Source organism: Aquarana catesbeiana, linkage group LG02 (assembly GCF_042186555.1).
Source record: "Aquarana catesbeiana isolate 2022-GZ linkage group LG02, ASM4218655v1, whole genome shotgun sequence".
Lineage (NCBI taxonomy): Eukaryota > Metazoa > Chordata > Amphibia > Anura > Ranidae > Aquarana > Aquarana catesbeiana.
In genome coordinates, this window is record NC_133325.1 from 160,484,819 (window position 1) to 160,505,432 (window position 20,614).

General features: G+C 42.6%; 1 protein-coding gene across 1 annotated transcript in view; it reads right to left on the reverse strand.

Annotated features, from left to right (window-relative positions):
- Positions 1–20,614, reverse strand: part of LOC141127358 (electroneutral sodium bicarbonate exchanger 1) — a 297,513-nt gene that overhangs the window by 107,312 nt on the left and 169,587 nt on the right. Inside the window, exons 3-4 of the mRNA XM_073613700.1 lie at positions 9,041–9,187; positions 5,381–5,516 (exon numbers count right to left, since the gene is read on the reverse strand). Coding sequence (XP_073469801.1) covers positions 5,381–5,516; positions 9,041–9,187 — 283 coding nt within the window. The remainder of the gene's footprint in view (positions 1–5,380; positions 5,517–9,040; positions 9,188–20,614) is intronic.

The window sequence follows — 20,614 nt, forward strand, 5'->3', positions numbered from 1 at the left end:
GCCATGTCCCCTACCCCATGTAATGTGCCCTGCCCCATCCCATGTAATGTCTCCTGTCATGTGCCCTGTCCATGTAATGTCCCTTGTAATGTGCCCCGTTCATGTAATGTCCTCTGTCATGTGCCCTGCCCATGTAATGCCCCCTGAAATGTGCCCTGTTCTATGTAATGTCCCTTGTCATGTCCCCTACCCCATGTAATGTGGCCTGTCCCATGTAATGTCCCCTGTCATGTGCCCTGTTCCACGTAATGTCCCCTGTCATGTGCCCTGTCCTATGTAATGTCCTCTGTCCCATGTAATGTCTCCTGTCATGTGCCCTGTCCCATGTAATGTCCCGTCATGTGCCCTGTCCATGTAATGTTGATCCAGGGAAAATCTGATTGCCTCTTGGGGGATCAGGAAGGAATTTTTTCCCCTGCTGTAGCAAATTGGAGCATGCTCTGCTGGGGGGTTTTGCCTTCCTCTGGATCAACTGTGGGTATAGAATTGGGTCTATTGGATTGTACGATATTTTTTTTTTTTTTATGGTTGAACTGGATGGACTTGTGTCTTTTTTCAACCTGACTAACTATGTAATGTGCCCTGTGCCATGTAATGTCCCCTGTCATGTGCCCTGTTCCATGTAATGTCCCCTATCATGTCCCCTACCCTATGTAATGTGGCCTGTCCCATGTAATGCCCCCTGTCATGTGCCCTGTCCCATGTAATGTCTCCTGTCATGTGCCCTGTTCCACGTAATGTCCCCTGTCATGTGCCCTGTTCCACGTAATGTCCCCTGTCATGTGCCCTGTTCCATGTAATGTCCCCTGTCATGTGCCCTGTTCCACGTAATGTCCCCTGTCATGTGCCCTGTCCACGTAATGTCCCCTGTCATGTGCCCTGTCCACGTAATGTCCCCTGTCATGTGCCCTGTCCACGTAATGTCACGTCATGTGCCCTGTCCACGTAATGTCTCCTGTCATGTGCCCTGTCCACGTAATGTCCCCTGTTCCATGTAATGTCCCCTGTCATGTGCCCTGTTCCATGTAATGTCCCCTGTCATGTCCTCTGTCCCATGTAATGTGGCCTGCCCCATGTAATGTCCCTTGTCATATGCCCTGTCCCATGTAATGTCCCCCATCATGTGCCCTGTCCCATGTAATGTCCCCCATCATGTGCCCTGTCCCATGTAATATGCCCTGTCCCATGTAATGCGCTCTGTCTCATGCAATGTGCCCTGTCCCATGTAATGTCCCTTGCCCCATGTAATGTCCCCTGTCATGTGCCCTGTTCCATGTAATGTCCCCTGTCATGTCCTCTGTCCCATGTAATGTGGCCTGCCCCATGTAATGTCCCTTGTCATATGCCCTGTCCCATGTAATGTCCCCCATCATGTGCCCTGTCCCATTTAATGTCCCGTCATGTGCCCTGTCCCATGTAATGCGCTCTGTCTCATGCAATGTGCCCTGTCCCATGTAATGTCCCTTGCCCCATGTAATGTCCCCTGTCATGTGCTCTGTCCCATGTAATGTGTTCTGCTTCATGTAATGGCCCCTTAATTGGATCAGCTCTGCAGGAAAAGAAAACACAAGTTTCACATTAAATAGGTACGTTTTAATATTTATTCTTTATTTAATGCTATTTCTACAAATAATTTTTGTTATCAACAGCTCGCTGACCATACCAATGTTCCGTGAGCTGTAGATGTGAACATTATTTCAGGGGTTCCTCGAGATTTCAAACTTTTTGCCAGGGGTTCCTCGAAGGTAAAAAGGTTCAGAAACACTGTGCTAGATATTGAACCTCAATCTCTCCCAAACCTCGGCAGGCTGACTCAGGCATATAAAGGCCAGTGCTGGGGGTGACCAAAAGATGTGTAAGTGCCAGATGTTGCATGAGCATCCACCCAATGGAAGGGATGACAGCTCACTGGTGGAGCCCGTAAGGGTCAGTGATATGGAGAGGCCCCCAATGGACCGGATATAGGACTCCAAACCGCCGGATGGTACAGCCGGTGTAGTCGGGTAGCGCGCTGGATGTGACGTCACTTTTTAGGAGTATAAAAACAGTAATCTGACTGCCCGACCAGCCACGGATCTTTTAAAGTTCCATATCCAAGGATGTTGGCCAATAGCGGAAAGCACCAACTTCCAGGAAAGCAAGCTCCAATGTAAATATATTACATTATTCAACATCCCTAGGTAAAATGGTTGAGCAGTGCAGGAGGGGGGACCCACTGTGATGGTAAAGTTTTTCATTGCTGGACCTCAACTTCTATTAAAAGCTCTACAACTCATGGTTAAATAAAAAAAAGCGAAGAGAGTTTTATTACATGGCCGGTACCAAACAAGGCATATGCTCAATAAATGTAACAATATTTTAATACATTAACCTCCCTGGCGGTATGATTATTTCGGATTTTAGGTGCTGAAAGCGGTACAATTATTCTGCATGGAAATTTGGCGTTTTATATTGTAGGTCTGTAAATCTTAACAATAACACACTTAAATCTGTCCAAACCGGAGTCTAGTAGATATCCCGGGTATGATAAAGTTTGAAACACAAAAACATAAATTATAATATAATAAATAAAAATAAATAATTAAAAAAAATTTAAAAAAATAGTAATAAAATAAATTTCCCCACAATTCACTATCGCTCAATTCTGCAAGTGTTCTACTTTACTATCACTGTTTTCTAGCTGGTCTAAAGCCACTTTTGACGTAAAGGGACACTTTTTGGTTGCTATGGACAATCTCCAGTTTCCAGGCAGAAAGAACAGTGTATATCATGTAAAACTGCATGCAGGGCATGGGCCAAAGCACTGGGGACAAAGGGGATGTGAAATCATTTCATACAGTACTGTAATCTGTAAGATTACAGTACTGTATGTGTTATGATTTTGACATTTTTTTGAATTTGCCGCCAGGCTCCGCCCCCGTGCATCGCGCCGCTCGCAGGGAACGGAGCCTGGCACGGAGAGGCTTCGGAGGAGGACGGAGCCCTCGGACACTGCGGGGGACATCGCAGGATCCCGGGGACAAGGTAAGTAACGCTGCCCCAGGATCCTGCAATGCGATCCCGAGTGTGGCTCGGGGTTACCGCTAATGGTACTGAATTTTAACCCCGAGCCACACTCGGGAAAACCGCCAGGGAGGTTAAACACAGAAAGGACAAAAAATAGAATAGTGTTTCTAAAAATGATATTTCATATTTTTAGAAATGTGGATTACTATTTTCACATGAAAAGATGGGTGTAAACGCATGTCTCTATGCATACCTAGCAACCCAGCGAAATATATTTCTAACCATTGCATGATAATGTCTTTATGCTTTGGTCGACAACATTGTACTCTTACAGGTGAATTGGGGACTGTGTAATATTCCTTTGTTGGGGAAGGCTGTCCGTGGAAGTAGCCAACAGCTTGTGTTATTAAAAGGCTGCACCTGGATAGAAATTACATTCAGGGTTTCCCAGATTTTGTATTGTAGGGGGCATAACAAAATGTGACCAATCAAATTTTGCATGCAGAGTAACAGCTGTAAACAGTTGTTTTGGCATTTCTGTATAATTCAGAATGGCTGCTTAAAGGTTAACTCCACTTTTGTGGGCAACTAAATAGCAAATAAAAAAAAATAACATATACAATTGCGACACAAGTCATATTGTAATTAAATATTATTAGTAATTTACCTTTCCTTTTCAATCTGCAGCTCTGTAATTTTCTGTAGAATGCAATGCAATATGGCTACCTGGAGGTGTTCTTTACACATGGTATACAGAACTCCCCCCAGAAATGTAATTTCCTGCTTGTGTGATTGACTGAGTCTACGGTAAGGAACAAGTCATATTTGGGCATCCCCTACAACAAAAATATAATTTTTGGTGAGATATTTCCAAAGAGTATCAGTAAAGAATTGCAGGAGCATGTCCTGCCAATATGCTGACTTTAATGGCACCCATATGAGACAGACACAAACGTTTATAAAAAAGTAGTAAAAAATGCACTGCGTATACAAAATAGATTAAAAACATATAGTACTCAAATACCACTGATGTATCATGTAATACATAGACCCAATTTGGACCATAACAAGAACGCCTCTCTTGTACAGTGTATCCTATACCCTATAGGTGGAGGTATACATGCCCTCATTCAAATTGGGTCTATGTATTACATGATACATCAGTGGTATTTGAGTACTATAGTTTAATATATCTTGTACACGCAGTGGTGTTTTACTACTTCTTGTAAATAAAGATTGTCAATTTTTTTAGTCTGTCTCATGTGGGTTCCATTAAAGTCTGTATATTGGCAAAACATGCTCCTGCAGGTCTTTACTGATAGAATATAAGTTTGGATGTGGCACAGTGGAGGTCCCCTTTTTACTTTTTTCTTATACTATCAAAAGAGAAATCATGTCTAAAGACATGCAGACCCTGCCACTTTCCTCATTAGATCCCTGCAGGTATAGCCGCTGATTGATTGATATAAAATTACTCCCATACAGATTCACTGAGCACATGGACACAAACAAACTGCGATTTCTTCAGAATAACAAAAGATCTGCAACAAAGTTTGTTAAAGTGGTAGTAAACCCTGGAATTTTATTCTTACCTACAGGTAAGCTTTATAAAGCTTACCTGTAGGTTAAATGAATATGTCCTAAATGCGCTCTGAAGGAATGGTATACCCGTACCGTTCCTCCGAGCTGTGTGCCCCAGCCGAGACTCCCGCGATAACATCCTCGTGGCTCGGGCAATCAGATGCATAGAGTCCCAGAACCCAGAAGGCAGACCCCGGGTGAAAATGGAGGCCTCTGCAGCGGTGACAGCGGGCCGCTGGAGGGCTTCGTTTTAAGGCAAGTCTTTCATAATGTGCTGTGCATACTAGTACATTATTATATTGCCTTGCAGATGGGAACTTTTCTTTTTTTTTTTTTTTTTTTTTTTTTACAGTTTACTACCGCTTTAAAATCCCGGTGATGTACAATGACCACCTAGGAGGGGAATGTTTTTTTCTCAACAAAAGTGGAGTTACTCTTATTTATTTTATGTTTTTTTGTCATGAACACTGACATAATCCCATCTTATGCGATACTATCACTTAGGGTGATGTGATTACATATATGCCCAACATTACCCCTAACATCAGGACCATCACGCACAGAATCTTTTACAATTTATTGGATGAATGGCAGTAAGTTCATTGCCTCTTTTCTTAACGGAAACCCATATCTTTGATTTATAGACCTTCCAAAGGAGAAGCTTTCCAAGAAAAATGGATGTCTACCTAGCTTTCATGGTCTCAAAGGCTGCCAAACTTTAATCACATTGCGGGATCATTAGCCAGTTATTTACGGATGTGTAAGAGAAGAGATATTTCTGATAATACATCACCTTGCTGTCTCCTTCCACTCGGCATCCTCTCCTTCTTTGACACAGATCTCATCCAGCTCTGTGAACAGCTCATGTGGCACATGTTCCTCGTCCTCCTCCGTTCCAAGGATGAACTGCACTCTCTGGGATGGGGTGTCTGCATTAATAACACATTACAAGGTGACTTTACACAAGGCACACAATGGGAATTAGGAGACAGCTGTAATGGATATTGTTCTGGAGTTTGCACCATGGATCTCAAAGAGATTTATGATTAGGATGCTTAACTGAACACAATAACAGATTACTCGCTTCTGTGTTCCTATCAAAGTGTGAAAACATCATATTTCTTGCATTTTATCTTATTGTCCAGGTATTGTACAGGAAGAATAATACAGTTTCAGTAAGATGCGACTATAAATTGGTATTCACTTTTGGAGAGCACAATAATAATGTACATAACAGGGTGACCCATAAACAGTTTTTAGTATACTGTAACTACTTCAATAAATTATTTATTATGCTGGGTCAAATAATAAAGAACTTGCCATTATTGTTTTATAGGTTAAGTCAATTATTTATCTGAGAAACTGACATGATTTTCTTATTTTTCACAACCTTATTTATAATATTCCATATAGATATTTACAGGCACTGTAGGAGGGGGCATATCAATATACAAGGGGTGTCCATACTAATCTGAGAAGGTTATCTACAGCGCAGCTTCTCAGTCAGTGCTATGTGTGCCGCAGGAAGACTTTACTGTGGGTATAGGGGGGATAAAATCATTTATAATTTATTACATATCAGAAAATATTTTAGTAATTTAAATAGCAGATTTAACATGCTTGATCAGCAAGCAGCCAGCAAATTCACATCACACCAAACCACATATAACCAGCACTACAAGAACGCTTACCTATAAAAAGACTTATTGAACAAAAGAAAAAAAAAAAAATTGGAAAATAAATAAGAGGCGCTTGGTATATTTATTTTCTTGTTGCGCCAGCTATATGTGGTTACATAGCAGATTGCAAAACATTTAAAGACCAGCAGAGAGTGATTGTCAGAAATGTACTTATGTCAGAGGATTGACATCACTTGTTTGGTCCAAAAGAACTATTTACTTCACCAAGAGATGCAGTAGTTATCAGCACTGTATGAACTGTATGTAGCCTCAGCTATTTACAGTATATATATAGCGCTGTGTTCCAGCAGTGGGATGGAGACTTCCCATGCCACACGCAGGTGTTTTGTATTTTCTGAGTGAATACAAAGCTTCCTCTGATTGTTGGTGGAGAGGAGGGCGGGTGACATCACAATCTTGCCTATATACTATATACACTATATTACCAAGTATTGAGATGTCTGCTTTTACACTCACATGAACTCTAATGGCATCTTAGTCCATAGCTCAATACTGAGTTGGCCCACCCTTTGTACCTATAAGTTTCAACTCTTCTGGGAGAGCTGTCCACAAGGTTTAGCTGTGTGGGGAATTATGGTGTGGGGTGGTTTTTCAGGGGTTGGGCTTGGTCCCTTCGTTCCAGTAAAGGGAACTCTGAAGGTGTCAGCATACCAAGACATTTTGGACAATTTCATGCTCCCAACTTTGTGGGAACAGTTGGAGATGGCTCCTTCCTGTTCCAACATAACTGCGCACCAGTGCACAAAGCAAAGTCCAAAAAGACATGGATGTGCGAGTTTGGGGTGGAGGAACTTCACTGGCTTACCTTGACTGGTTCTGACCTCAACCTAGAACACCTTTGGGATAAATTAGAGCAGAGACTGCAGGCCAGGCCTTTTCTTCCACCACATCAGTGCCTGACCTCACAAATGTGCTTCTAGAAGAATGGTCAAACATTTCCCATAGACACACTCCTAAACCTTGTGGACAGCCTTCCCAGAAGAGTTGAAGCTGTTATAGCTGCAAAGGATGGGCCAAACTCAATATATTGAACCCTACGGATGAAGACTGGGATGCCATTAAAGTTCATGTGCGTGTAAACTATAGAAGCTATAACAGTCATGACTGATTTTTCACAGATTATCGTTTTCACGTGCTACACACAGAAATTATATTATGCCATGGCAAATTACTACATGTACAGTATTCCATTTCATGTTTTTGATATTTAATCCACTAATTATTTAAAAATACCCCAATAAGTCAGGCATTTCACAAACACAAGAAATGTAAAAGACATTAATAGTAATTCAGAGGTCTATTGTGAATTCCTATACTATGCTGTAGGAAATGTCATGGAAAATCTGGCACAGTTGAGGAAATGTATAGACAATTACTGACAGAGCAAATGGTTTAGAGTGGTAGGCTTTTCTTTGAAATTATTATACTTTGATATAGTGCCCCAAAATATTTAACAGCCATTTAGGTCTCAGGACTCTGAAATCAATCTCTTTAGTTAGCATCAGTTATTTAGCTGGGAATGCAGGGCAATGCTTTGACCTTGGCAGGTAATTCAAATTTTGCATGGTCATTTTAAAGTTCTCTGAAAGGAGAACTACCAAAAAGATATTCAAAGTCCAAGTGCAGTCAAAACTTTTTTTTTGTTGGAATGATGAAGAATTTGAATCTTGTTGGCTTTTTACTGCTGTCTGAGACTCCATTAGATTTCTCTTTAACTGTAAGTCCACCCTAACACTAAAATACCTGCATCTAACGACATCTATGATGTCATCCATGATGTAACACTAACCTATCTAGCCCTGTAAAGAAGAAATTAGTATGCATACCTTTTCTGAAGCTGATCCGTTCTCCAGCGGCAAAAGCTCTGCAGAGGACACGGCCGACAACAGCTGTGAAATGAATGGGAAGGAACGTCACCAATAGACTTACTATGGGGCTTCCGTTGTTCCGCTGTGTCCTCTGCATCTGCCTCCACAGCGAAGCCGCTGATGACAGTTCAGCATGGGATCGGGCTTCAAAAAAGTATGTATACCGATTTCTTCATTACAGGGCTAGATAGGTTAGTGTTAGATCGTGGATGTCTGTAGATGTAGGGATTTTAGTGTTACTGCGGACTTCTACTTTAACTAAAGCCAGCCATGCAGGGATTGAAACTCGGCCAGGTCAGCAAGGACCGTTTGTACAGTCAACTTCTGTACAACCAGTCTGTCAAGTTTTCCCCAATCATTCAGTGCCACCAGCTATAATTACATTGTGACAGCAGGGAAGGCTTCCTGCCGTCAGAACACAATAGTATAGCGGGGGATTCCCTCATCCACATTGAATGTGTGGATGGGGAAATCTAATACATTTTTTAATTTTTTTCGTCCAACCACCTCGCTGAACGGAAAAAAAAAAAAAAAAAAAATTACGAGTGTATGGGCTGCCTAACTGTCACAATAACAAAGGATAATACAACTAAAAAGTCTGTTGTTGCTGGAGATTTTCCTTTATGTCCTGGCAAAATCATTATCTCTAATGGAGCAATGGATAGCAGTAAAAACTTGGCTGCAAAGGAGATACATAAAAATAAAAATCATTAATGCAACCAATAAGTAATTTTTTGTGTGAGTACGAGAACTCTTAAGCACACTTTTAGGATATGTATTAGCAGCCCATGTAATAAGTGTAGTTTACATTTAGTGGTCAGTTTAAAAGATTTTAGTTCATAGCTGTTTTATATGCTGCATACACAGATCCTGATTGATCCTTACCATGAGCTAGGGACTCATCGTGGCCTTCTTCTTGAATGACACCCTTCATCCGATCTCGTTTCCTGTGCTTCCCCCCATGGGTCCGATGATGTCTGTGACTCTGCCGCCCCAGTGGCATACGAACCCCCACATACAATGTTCTATGCCCTTGAAAAGAATTTTGAGATAGCATTGAATAAAATTAGTTGCTTTGAGCTGGCTTTCAGACAGAAATAAAATAGGCTAATCGGTCCATATATGTTTTCATGTAAAATCATCAAACCAATTTTAAAGACTGCTACTTGAAATTATATATTTTAATTATACACACACACACGGTATATATTTAAATATGTAACATCTCCAATTCCCTTCCTGAAAGGTGGATGAGGGCTTGAGGCAAAGCAAATGATCAGAACATTGGAAGAGAACAGTAAGAAATGTAAGTTTAATAAAAAGCACATCAATAGTCTGGGTGTACCTCATATGCCCACGGTTCTTTCCTTCTGTATTTAATTTGCATTAAACGTTGTCACCCTTTGCACCAGGGACATAATTTTAGTGCTTCTAGAAACTGGATAAACTGCAGATGTCCCTCGATCTACAGTAACACTAAGGGGTTTATTTATTAAAAAAAAAATAGTTGGACGAATGTTACACTAACTGTGCCAGTAATTAGATAATGTAATAGATGAATTTCTATAATTGTCAGCTCCATCCAGTGGCCAAAATGTGGTATTGTAGAGTAGTGACAAGAAAGTTTGAAGGATAGAACATTTTTCTCAAACACATTTCCAACTGTACAGAGGTTTTCATTCAGGAGACATCATTCATTACAAAAGTGAATGTTGAAAGCAAAGAAAATTTTGAAGTACTTTGGAATGACATTCACCAAATCTGTTGGCATTATCAAATGTATTAACAAGATTTTTCATTCATACATTTGTGCGAAAATCTACTAGTGTATGATCATCTGAGTGCTGAGCCTGACTGCGTGTCTGGGCTCAGTGTGCAATGTCTATCGGATGAACACGGACAGTGTTTAATATTCAGTTTGTGTGGTGAGAGTATGTGACTGCAGACTGAGGAGCCTCTGGAGAAGAAACTGGAGAGTGCGTGCTGGAGGAGGGACACACTGGAAAGACCAATGTGTGTGCTGGAGGAGGGACACACTGGAAAGACCAATGTGTGTGCTGGAGGAGGGACACACTGGAAAGACCAATGTGTGTGCTGGAGGAGGGACACACTGGAAAGACCAATGTGTGTGCTGGAGGAGGGATACACTGGAAAGACCAATGTGTGTGCTGGAGGAGGGATACACTGGAAAGACCAATGTGTGTGCTGGAGGAGGGATACACTGGAAAGACCAATGTGTGTGCTGGAGGAGGGATACACTGGAAAGACCATTGTGTGTGCTGGAGGAGGGATACACTGGAAAGACCAATGTGTGTGCTGGAGGAGGGATACACTGGAAAGACCAATGTGTGTGCTGGAGGAGGGATACACTGGAAAGACCAATGTGTGTGCTGGAGGAGGGATACACTGGAAAGACCAATGTGTGTGCTGGAGGAGGGATACACTGGAAAGACCAATGTGTGTGCTGGAGGAGGGATACACTGGAAAGACCAATGTGTGTGCTGGAGGAGGGATACACTGGAAAGACCAATGTGTGTGCTGGAGGAGGGATACACTGGAAAGACCAATGTGTGTGCTGGAGGAGGGATACACTGGAAAGACCAATGTGTGTGCTGGAGGAGGGATACACTGGAAAGACCAATGTGTGTGCTGGAGGAGGGATACTGGGGAAAGACCAATGTGTGTGCTGGAGGAGGGATACAGGGGAAAGACCAATGTGTGTGATAGAGGAGGAACGCATGGGAAAGATCAGTGCATGTGCTGCAGGACGGGCACAGGGAAAGATCAATGTATGTGCTGGAGGAGGGGCACAGGGAAGGATCAATGTATGTACTGGAGGAGGAAAACAGAGAAAGACCATTTTATGTGTATGCTGGAGGAGAGATAGAGGGGAAAGACCAATGTGTGTGATAGAGAAGGGATACATGGGAAAGATCAATGTATGAGCTGGAGGAGAGGCATGGGGAAAGATCAATGTATGTGCTCGAGGAGGGACACAGAGAAGGATCATTGTATGTGTGTGCTGGAGGAGGGTTAAGGGCAAAAGACCCACGTGTGTATGCTAGAGGAAGGATACAAGGGAGCAAGCAATGAATGTGAACTGGAGAAGAGATACAGGGGAAAGACCAATGTTTGTGTGCTGGAGGAGAAATACAAAGGAAAGACCACTGTGTGTGCTGGAGGAGGGATATCGGGAAAGACCAATGTGTATGTGCTGGAGGTAGGATACAGGAAAAAAGATCAATGGGTGTGTGTTTTGGGTGTAGAATCTCATTGACAATCTGTGCGCTGGCGTATGTATATTAATGGGGAAGGAACCAGGAAGAGGCTGAAAGTATATAAAAGGTATTTTAAAATGTAGGATATAACCTTGTCTTTTAACATACACAGCTTAAAAGTACAGTATACTGTATATATATATGCCTGAAATTAAGCTTTAAAATGACAGTCATTTTTTCATAACTCAGATACTAATAACATAACTTACACGCATTTGTTTTTGTTTTTAAATTTCCTCCTCTGAGCTTCCTTTTGAAACTGTCCCCCAGCTGTATCGTTATATATGTGCCCCCTGTGCCAGCGTGGCCCATGAATTCCCATACAAATTTCCTCCTGGTTTAAACCACAAATGCATAGGCAGCCATTCAGAGTGCCGCACATACCTCTCTTCCTCCATAGCAGTGATTGGCAGTGGCCCTGTGTCCTGCCTTTATGAGTGGTGCTCTGAATCGTAGTTTCAATCAACATGCAGAGGAGAGTCCTGCTGGACTCTGTATGTCCCAGCGGCACAGGGAGTACAAATATAATGGGTAGTGTGGCAGCACCGCCAGGGGACAGCTTCAAAAAGCAGCTCAGAAAAAGAAAATGTATATAAAAAGATTAAAAAAAAAAAAAAAAAAAAAAAAAAAGCAAATTCATGTTATTATTAGGTTTCTGATCTATTAAAAAAACACAAAAAAAAAAAAAAAAAAAAAAAAAAAAAAAAAACACACACAAACTTTAATAACACCTTAAATATAAATAAAAAGGAAAAAAAAAATGAGAAAAAAAAAAAAAAAGTAAACAAGCAAAGATTTTAACATTCTTTCAGAAGCATAATGTACAAACAGCACTACAATATATTTTGTGTTCAAATAAAAGCAACAGCAGTTATGCTCACTGTGCACAGTATTTTATAATAGCGCACATATTGTTCTGCTCGTTTAATAGCACGCTCTAATGAAAGGGGTACAGTTTCCCATGTAAGAATTCCTGGGCAAACTTTCAAGTGTCTGACTTGTGGAATTCTATGCATTTTGCATAATAAAGCGCCTGCGGTTCCCCACTGCTATTGTTATGGGAGGCTGTGCTTTTAATTCCTTTGATTCTATGCAGAGCATTATTTATATCAACTTTGAATTAAACTAGGTTGGCTATCACAGAGCTCTGAGCTTGTTCATTTGTGTTCGGCACAAGGACTTTCCACGTGCCTGTGTGGGGTGGAATGTTCTGTTCTCCAGAATGACAGCAGAGCCAGCATGGGGCAGAAGAGCAGAGAACGGGTTTGGAACATTTACCTAAATTATTACTAAAGAATGATTTGACCTGTCATTAATGTTAACCATCATGAAGCAAAATTATCAGTCATGCTTGAAAGGAGGTTAGTAATTAGTCTCAGGAGTGCTCTTTGATAACTGTTGGCCATCTGAAATCTACCCTCTCTATGAATATTATTCCTTTACTAATATAAAAGAGTAAAGAATTTTTAAACTGCTCACGAAGAGTCAAAGAAAGAACATTTTTAACTACAAATGCTCAATAGAAAGGTTAGTAGACAAGATAAAGCTGCAACTTCAACATCAAAGCTATGATTGAACCTTAATTGGACAAGCACAAAATACCTTTGTAAGCATGGCATTGCATGTATGTGAAGAGTTATAGGGCGTACACACGGTCGGACTTTGTTCGGACATTCCGACAACAAAATCCTAGGATTTTTTCCGACGGATGTTGGCTCAAACTTTTTTTGTCTACACACGGTCGCACAAAGTTGTAGGAATTTCCGATCGCCAACCACGCGGTCACGTACACCATGTATGACGAGACTAGAAAAGGCCGGTTCAGAACCAAGCGCGGCACCCTTTGAGCTCCTTTTGCTAATCTCGTGTTAGTAAAAGTTTGGTAAGAGACAATTCGCGCTTTTTCAGACTCGTGGCTTTCAGATCGTTTTCTGCCGTTCAGTTTGTGCTTGTGGGTTTGTATCTGCTCTTCAGTGCGTGCAAGCAAGTTCAACGTGACTTTAAGTAGTCATTGTATTCTTGTTCGTTCGTTACTGGTTTTCAGGTCGCTCTTCACAGGCCTTGCTGTTCTTCAGTGCGTCCTGTTACTTCGTTCTGAGCAGCCGACTGTTTTCTAGCCATGTTTCGTATGCGTACCCCTCGGGGGCTTGGTGTTGGGGTCCTGACCTTGACACAAGTCCAGTCCATGAACAGGGTGGGGAGGAGTTCATGGACCACGAATTGGTTGCTTCAGCGTGACCAGTTCTCTCATATGCCTTTGCTCCGTGAGATCCGTGAGAATAATCCTGATGATTTCAGGAACTTTCTCAGGATGACGGACCCCGTATTTCACCGTTTGTTGGCTTCGCTGACCCCCTATATCAGCAGGCAGGATACCTGCATGAGGCAAGCCATCACTCCGGAGCAGAGGTTGGTCGCTACCCTGCGGTATTTGGCGACAGGGAGAAGCCTGCAGGACTTGAAGTTCTCGACAGGCATCTCCCCCCAGGCTCTGGGGATCATCATCCCTGTTCTGCCATCATCCAGGTCCTGCAGAAGGAGTATATGAAGGTAAATTTTTATCCTTTTAAATCACATTTTATTGTATTGAATGTTTGCTAATAGATTGTATTTCTTTCCTCATTCCCTAATTACCATGATTGTAATATGCTGTGAATGTCCCCTTTGTCCTCATGCATGCTGGATTTTTATGTAATTATTTTAGGTCCTTCATACACATTTGCCCTTCAATAACTTCCCCAGCATGGTGTCTCCTGGCCTATATTCACCTCATGTAGTCACTTAACAATGTATTTTATCAGCTCTATAGTAGTGCTTTACCCCAAACACCCCCTAAAATGTTTGGAAATGTTATTTTTGATTTAAATTCTGGCAGAGTGCCAGAGGCTTTTTTTTGTTGGTGTCGCCAAATAATTTTTTGTAACCCTCCCTCCCCCAACTGCTAAGTCAGCTGATCCCAATTCTCTATGTATCCTCAATCATCTATCTGCTGACTTTGCCAAACCCATACACACTATACCCACCTCTTTACTGGTCAGATTTATGGATGAATTGCCCAAAGCATGTAGTGCAAGGGCCTGCCTGTATACTTTCCAATGGTACTGTTTCAAGTTTTTGTATTCTATTACTATCTTGATAGGTAATAGCAGAATGTCCAAATGTCCTCAAATGTGTACAATGGGTATTTAGATCTTTGTATTATGACACTTACCTGTCCAGTGGTCTGCCAATAGCGTAACTAAGGAGGGGCTGTTCCAAGTAATACCCATTATTTAGGCATTCAGCTCTCAATGAAGTGAAGAGGGTTACCTGTCCAAGATTCCCCCCCTCCCCTATAATGTTAGAAATGGCCCATGAGAGTGGGGGAGGGGGAATATGATAGGTGTACCTTATACTTTGGCCTTGTTAAATTCCCCTTACTAAATGCTATCTGGAGGTTGCCACATAATGTTTGTGCCTAATCTGCTTGCCATGTTTCTGTGAAAAAATAGTAATGTTTATTGTTTTTTCCTCAACAGTTTCCTTCCACGCCACAGGAATGGCAGACTGTGGCCTCCCACTTTGCCCAGCGGTGGGACTTTCCTAACTGCGGAGGGGCAATTGATTGGAAACACGTCCACATCGTCCCACCACCCAACTCGGGGTCGTACTATTATAATTACAAGGGGTTCAATAGTATAGTGATGTTGGCTGTGGTGTCGGCCAATTACGACTTCCTGTATGTGGACGTGGGGAAGAATGGCCGGATGTCCGATGGTGGAGTCATCGCCCAGACGGATTTTTACAGGCATCTCCAGAATGGCAGCTTGGACTTGCCAGCTCCAGAGGACAATGTTGAAGGACTCCCATTTGTGTTCGTTGCTGATGAAGCGTTTGCGCTGGGGGACCACCTGATGCGGCCATTCCCAATGAGGACCCTCACCCCGGAACAGAGGGTTTTTAATTACCGGCTGGCCAGAGCCCGAAGAGTGGTGGAGAACACATTGGGAATCCTGGCCAGCCGGTTCCGACTATTTCTGACACCCATCCATATGGCGGAGTATAAACTGAACCATATTATACTGGCGTGCTGTGTTCTCCATAACTTTTTAAGGAAACATTCGGCCAACTATGCTGGCTCAGTTGGGCCTGAGGCCGGAATCCTACATCAAACCACACTGATGGCGCTTGAAAGTGGCCGTCCTGGCTTGCCCTCCCTGAGTGCCCGTGATGTCCGGTTACGCTACCTGGAGTTCTTTGCGGGTAGGGGGGCTATCAATATGCCAGACAATCTGTGAAGCCTTTTTATAATAAAAAAAAAAAAAGAAATTCTTGGTGGACATTTACTGCTTGTGTTTGTTTTAGCTGACCCTGACAGAAAGGTGTTGAGTCCAGAAAATGTCGTGATTGTGTAACCTTAAACAAAGCACTGTTGGCAGTTATTTCCTAAATGCAAAAACACATTTCACTACAAGTGCACTTGCAACTGCACTGAAACTGCACTTGTAGTGCAAAGAGGATTTGCCCTTAGGAAATAACACCCATTTTTGCAGAAAACAGCAATTACATCACCCCAAAAGTGTTGTATTGTAGTGTTGAGACAATAATCCACACATTCTTGAGTAAGCAACTTTTTTATACCTGTACAATCACATGTGCATTTACCAAAGGTTTTTAAAACAAACCAACATGTTTGTTGTATAACAATTTTTGCAGTAGCATCAAAAATCGAAATGTCCATTTCAGATAAAACAGGCCTGTGTAAAACCAACAAGAAAGCCAAAAAACTTGAACTTACAAAGTTCACATTAGGTAAAACCTGAAGGCTATATCAGACATCAGTATTTAGGAACTGGGTTTTATATAGCGTTCAGATGGGGGGAAATCACCCCTGGAAAAGCCAAATTTGGAAGATGCACACCAATTTAGGAATGTCAACATGTGCTATCTGCCATCAGGGGGGATCAAGGGACGTGTTTTGGGGGAGCAAGCCCTTCCTCAATGCTACTTTATAATTGAGGAAGGGGTTGCACCCCCAAAACGCGTCCATTGATCTCCCGTGATGGCAGATAGCACATGTTGGCACACTGTGTGCATCCTCCAAATTTGGCTTTTCAAAACATTGCAAAAATATTTAAAAGATTGGACCACAATCCAAAAAGTGATTTTGTGGGGTTTTAAATTCGCCCCAAAAACATCAATGATGTTATTATTTTTTTTAATAACATCATTGATTTTTTGCTGTATGTTTTGCAGTTCAACATTACACCCCATGATCTCCCCGATCAGGATCTGGGCACTTTCTGATGTGAAACCTTCTGGATCCACAACATCACGATCACCTAAAAAGAGAGAAAGAAAACAAAAACAGGTCTCAAAAATCTGCCACCATCCATCTCTTTTACCTGAGCCTGTGGTCGCAGACACTCACCTGTTGTGGTGCCAATCTCCACCACATCTTCTTCTTCCTCCTGTTCTTCTTGGGTTGGTGTTAGTTCCCCTTCTTCCAGAGGTGGAGGGTCTATGGTCTCCTCGGATGAGGAGTGTCCTCCGAGTCTTTTCTCCCCTATGTAAAACAAAAATGGTATAATTAGCACACAGAGATTTGATGGCAGAACTAGAAATAGGAAACATTGCTTGGAAGTGGGGTACAATTGTCTATTTTAGCCGAGTTCCAAGATGTATTTTTTTTATTGTCCTTTGTCAAGCTGCAATACTTTACCTGTTTAGTACAAGCTTCACAGATGGAGACCCCCCTATAGTATACACTGGAGCACCTGTGTGACCCCCTAATAAAAATGGTGTTCTTGTGTCCCACACTAGTGCTCCAGTGTCCAGATGTGAAAACAGCTGCTCAGTGTCCTCTCCTTACACAGAATCTAGTTGGCATTTCATTCTAGTAACAAACCCATCTACACAAACAACTATTTGGCATCCAAGTAGGCCCAAAAAAAATGTGGGAAAATGCATATGGCCTAAACAATGGTGTTTTAGAGGCCGAAAGAAAAATGTTTGATACGAACGAATAATGGGCCCATGAACATTAAAGTTGCCCTTTTAAACTGTACAATTAAGAAAAGCACATGGAGCAGCACGAACGCAATAAAGACAGAAAGAATAGGAACACAGCACAACTACTTACTTTTTTGCAGCACTCTCTGGATCTTTCGGTACTGCTCTGGCTCTCTTAACTTCAGGTCCGACCACCGCTTCCTGAGCTGATCTTTCGATCGTCGTACCCCGAAATTCTTGTGAAGGCTTTTGACCACTTTCGCCATGATCTTTGCCTTTCTGATGTTGGGGTAAGGCCCATACTTTCCGTCATAGTCGGACTTCTTCATGATGTCGATCATCTCCAACATCTCCCCAAAGGACATATTTGTGGCCTTAAAACGTCTCCTTCTGGATCGGGACGTGTCCGGATCCGGGCTTTCCTCCTCCTCGTTCCTGCAATTAGCACGCACCTGCTGTGACTCCGCCATGTGCTCTTCCCCCACTGCGCCGAACGAAAAGGGGCGAGGAATAGACTAGAAAGAACGTCAGGGGTGGGCGGAGTTACGCGCATGCACAGTGTGTATAAAGCGTAACACGCGTGCGTATTACGTACGATCTGTGAGCGAAGGAGGAAGGAGCATTGGACGCGCCGATCGTAAGAACGAAGGTAAGAGACAAACTTGTGCCTATACTGCTTCTACATTGAAGCCTATATTGTAACAAGATTAGGAGAGTTTTGTCTGACATTAGGCTTTGTCTTGTGTTGTGTCTTGCAGTGAACATGGATATCTTAGTGAAAGACAATGACTTCATGTCAGTATTCATAGATATCTTAAGGGAGCGGCCATGTCTGTGGGAGATTAAACACCCCCATTACAAGAACCAAGCAAAGAGGAAGGCAGCACTGGTGCAATTGTGTGAAATTGTGAAGCAGGTGATCCCCACGACAGACATCACCTATTTAAAGATCTTCATTGGTGGCCTGAGGAGCACATATCTAAGGGAGCGCAAGAAAGTCCTGGATTCACAGAGATCCGGAGCAGCAGATGACATCTATGTTCCCAGGATGTTGTACTACGACAGGCTGCATTTTCTGGCAGGCCAGACTGAACCCAGGCCATCCCTCTCCAGTCTTCCTTCCACGCTTCCTTCCCCCCCGGCTGAGGCTTCTGACGCCCAACCTGGGCCTTCCAGGCAACATGTGGAGGAGCCCAGATTGAGCCAGGTATAGCATTCCTCTAAATATTTCTGCTTGTCCAATCAATGATGTTACCTAGATGTTAGTTTGGAGTACTAATTTAGGATTGTGATTGATGAAGCAAAACATTACAACCATGTCCCTTTTTCATACACAGGGAAGTCTCAGCCAGGAGGTGGCTGGGCCGAGCCGGCTGGCTGATCTGCAGGTCCCTCCACCCCCCCTGAAAAAAGAGAAAGTGGCAGTAGGAGGAGTGCCCTAGAGGAGGCTACCGGAGGACTCTTTTGGAGGGCTACAGAGGTCCTGGGAGCACGACAGACCGTGGAGGAGGACATTGCTGCCACCATTGCCTATAAAATGCAGAGGATGGAGGAGGGCCAACAAGTCTTGTGTGAGGCACTCATATTGGAGGCTCTTAACAAAGGTATGAGGGGCCAAATGACAGCTCAGACACACCTTTGCGATGGTCCTCCTCCTCCTCCTGCAGGTCCTCCTCCTCCTTCTCCTCCAGGTCCTCCCAGTCCTCCTCCAGGTCCTACACCTCCTCCTGCCACATCTCCAACTGCAAAAGTGTGAACAAGATATGGTGAAAAATACTCCTGCGCTTGTGAGATCGTTTGCTGTAAAACAAAGGTAGTATTGTAGTCAGAGATAGGACTGGGGGAGATGATGGAGCGTGTCCCACTGCCTTAGCTGACCAGGGGTGGTCTGGAAAGGACTGTTTAGTAGGAATGGGTGGAAGGCGCGTGATCAGACGCTTACATCAGGAAATGTATGGTTTATTTATGTAAAAGAATACAGACATATAGTCATATAGATATAAAATCATACAAATACTACATAATATTATATAAAAAAAAGGAAAAACAGGTAACAAAATAAGTACTAGGAAGTTAAAATTGGGGTGTGCCCATATTGAGGCAGGTATTTAAGACGCTTTCGAGGAAAACCTCTTCATCAGAGCCAGGAGAACTGGAGCACAGTCTGTATGGGCCGGTAGGCCGACATGTGTACATGGGGAGAGGTGGTGTTGCTAGTAGGAGGATGTGTCCTAGGGATAGGAAAGGCCTTTCCTATCCCTAGGCAGCAAGACGCTTTCTATCCAGGCATCAGCTGCCTCAAGGACACCTCCTCCTATATCTATATGACTATATGTCTGTATTCTTTTACATAAATAAACCATACATTTCCTGATGTAAGCGTCTGATCACACGCCTTCCACCCATTCCTACTAAACATCTCCAACTGCACAGCCACAGCCCGGAATGAAGTGTGAAAGGAAGACCAGAAAGTGAGGACCCTGGATCCAGTCTGGTCGGCCAAAAAATGCAGCCTCTTGTGGTACCACAGCCTGGGGACACACATGTCATCTGCTGCTATCCGAATCTCTGCGAATTCTGGACCAGACTGCCCTCCCTTACATATGGACTCCTCAGGCCACCAATTTTGATGTTCAAGATTTGATGTCTGCCCTGGGGGTCCCAGGCTTCGCTAATTTCTCCTGTTGATCCAGTGTTGCCTTCCTCTTTGTTTGGTTCTGAGCCCTTAATAAAGAATTTTTGTTTTGAATTATACTCTCCTATGTGTTTTACTTCAAAAAGGACAGTTTGTTTGTGAGGATTCAGGTACATTTCAAATATACAATGTGAAATGAACAAGGGACACCAACAAACAATCAATCTCCTTGAGATTAAATAATAAAAGATATCAATGGTGTTGGGGTAACATGACACACAAAACACACACAAAAATATTCTGGAGTAAAAATAAAAACAACATTGAACAAAGATCAGCCTTTGAAAAAATTCAAACCTTAAAAAAAATAAAATGCTTAAAATCCCCAAAAAAATTTAATAAAAAAAAAAATTCTGTCAGATGTGACAACTAATAACAATATATTCAGGGAATCCCAATAAAAAAACAAAAATAAAACTTTGTGAGAAGAGTGTGAATATGAGCAGCAAAACTACTTAATTCTTGTCACATTATAAAGAAGAAGAGAGTGCGCTG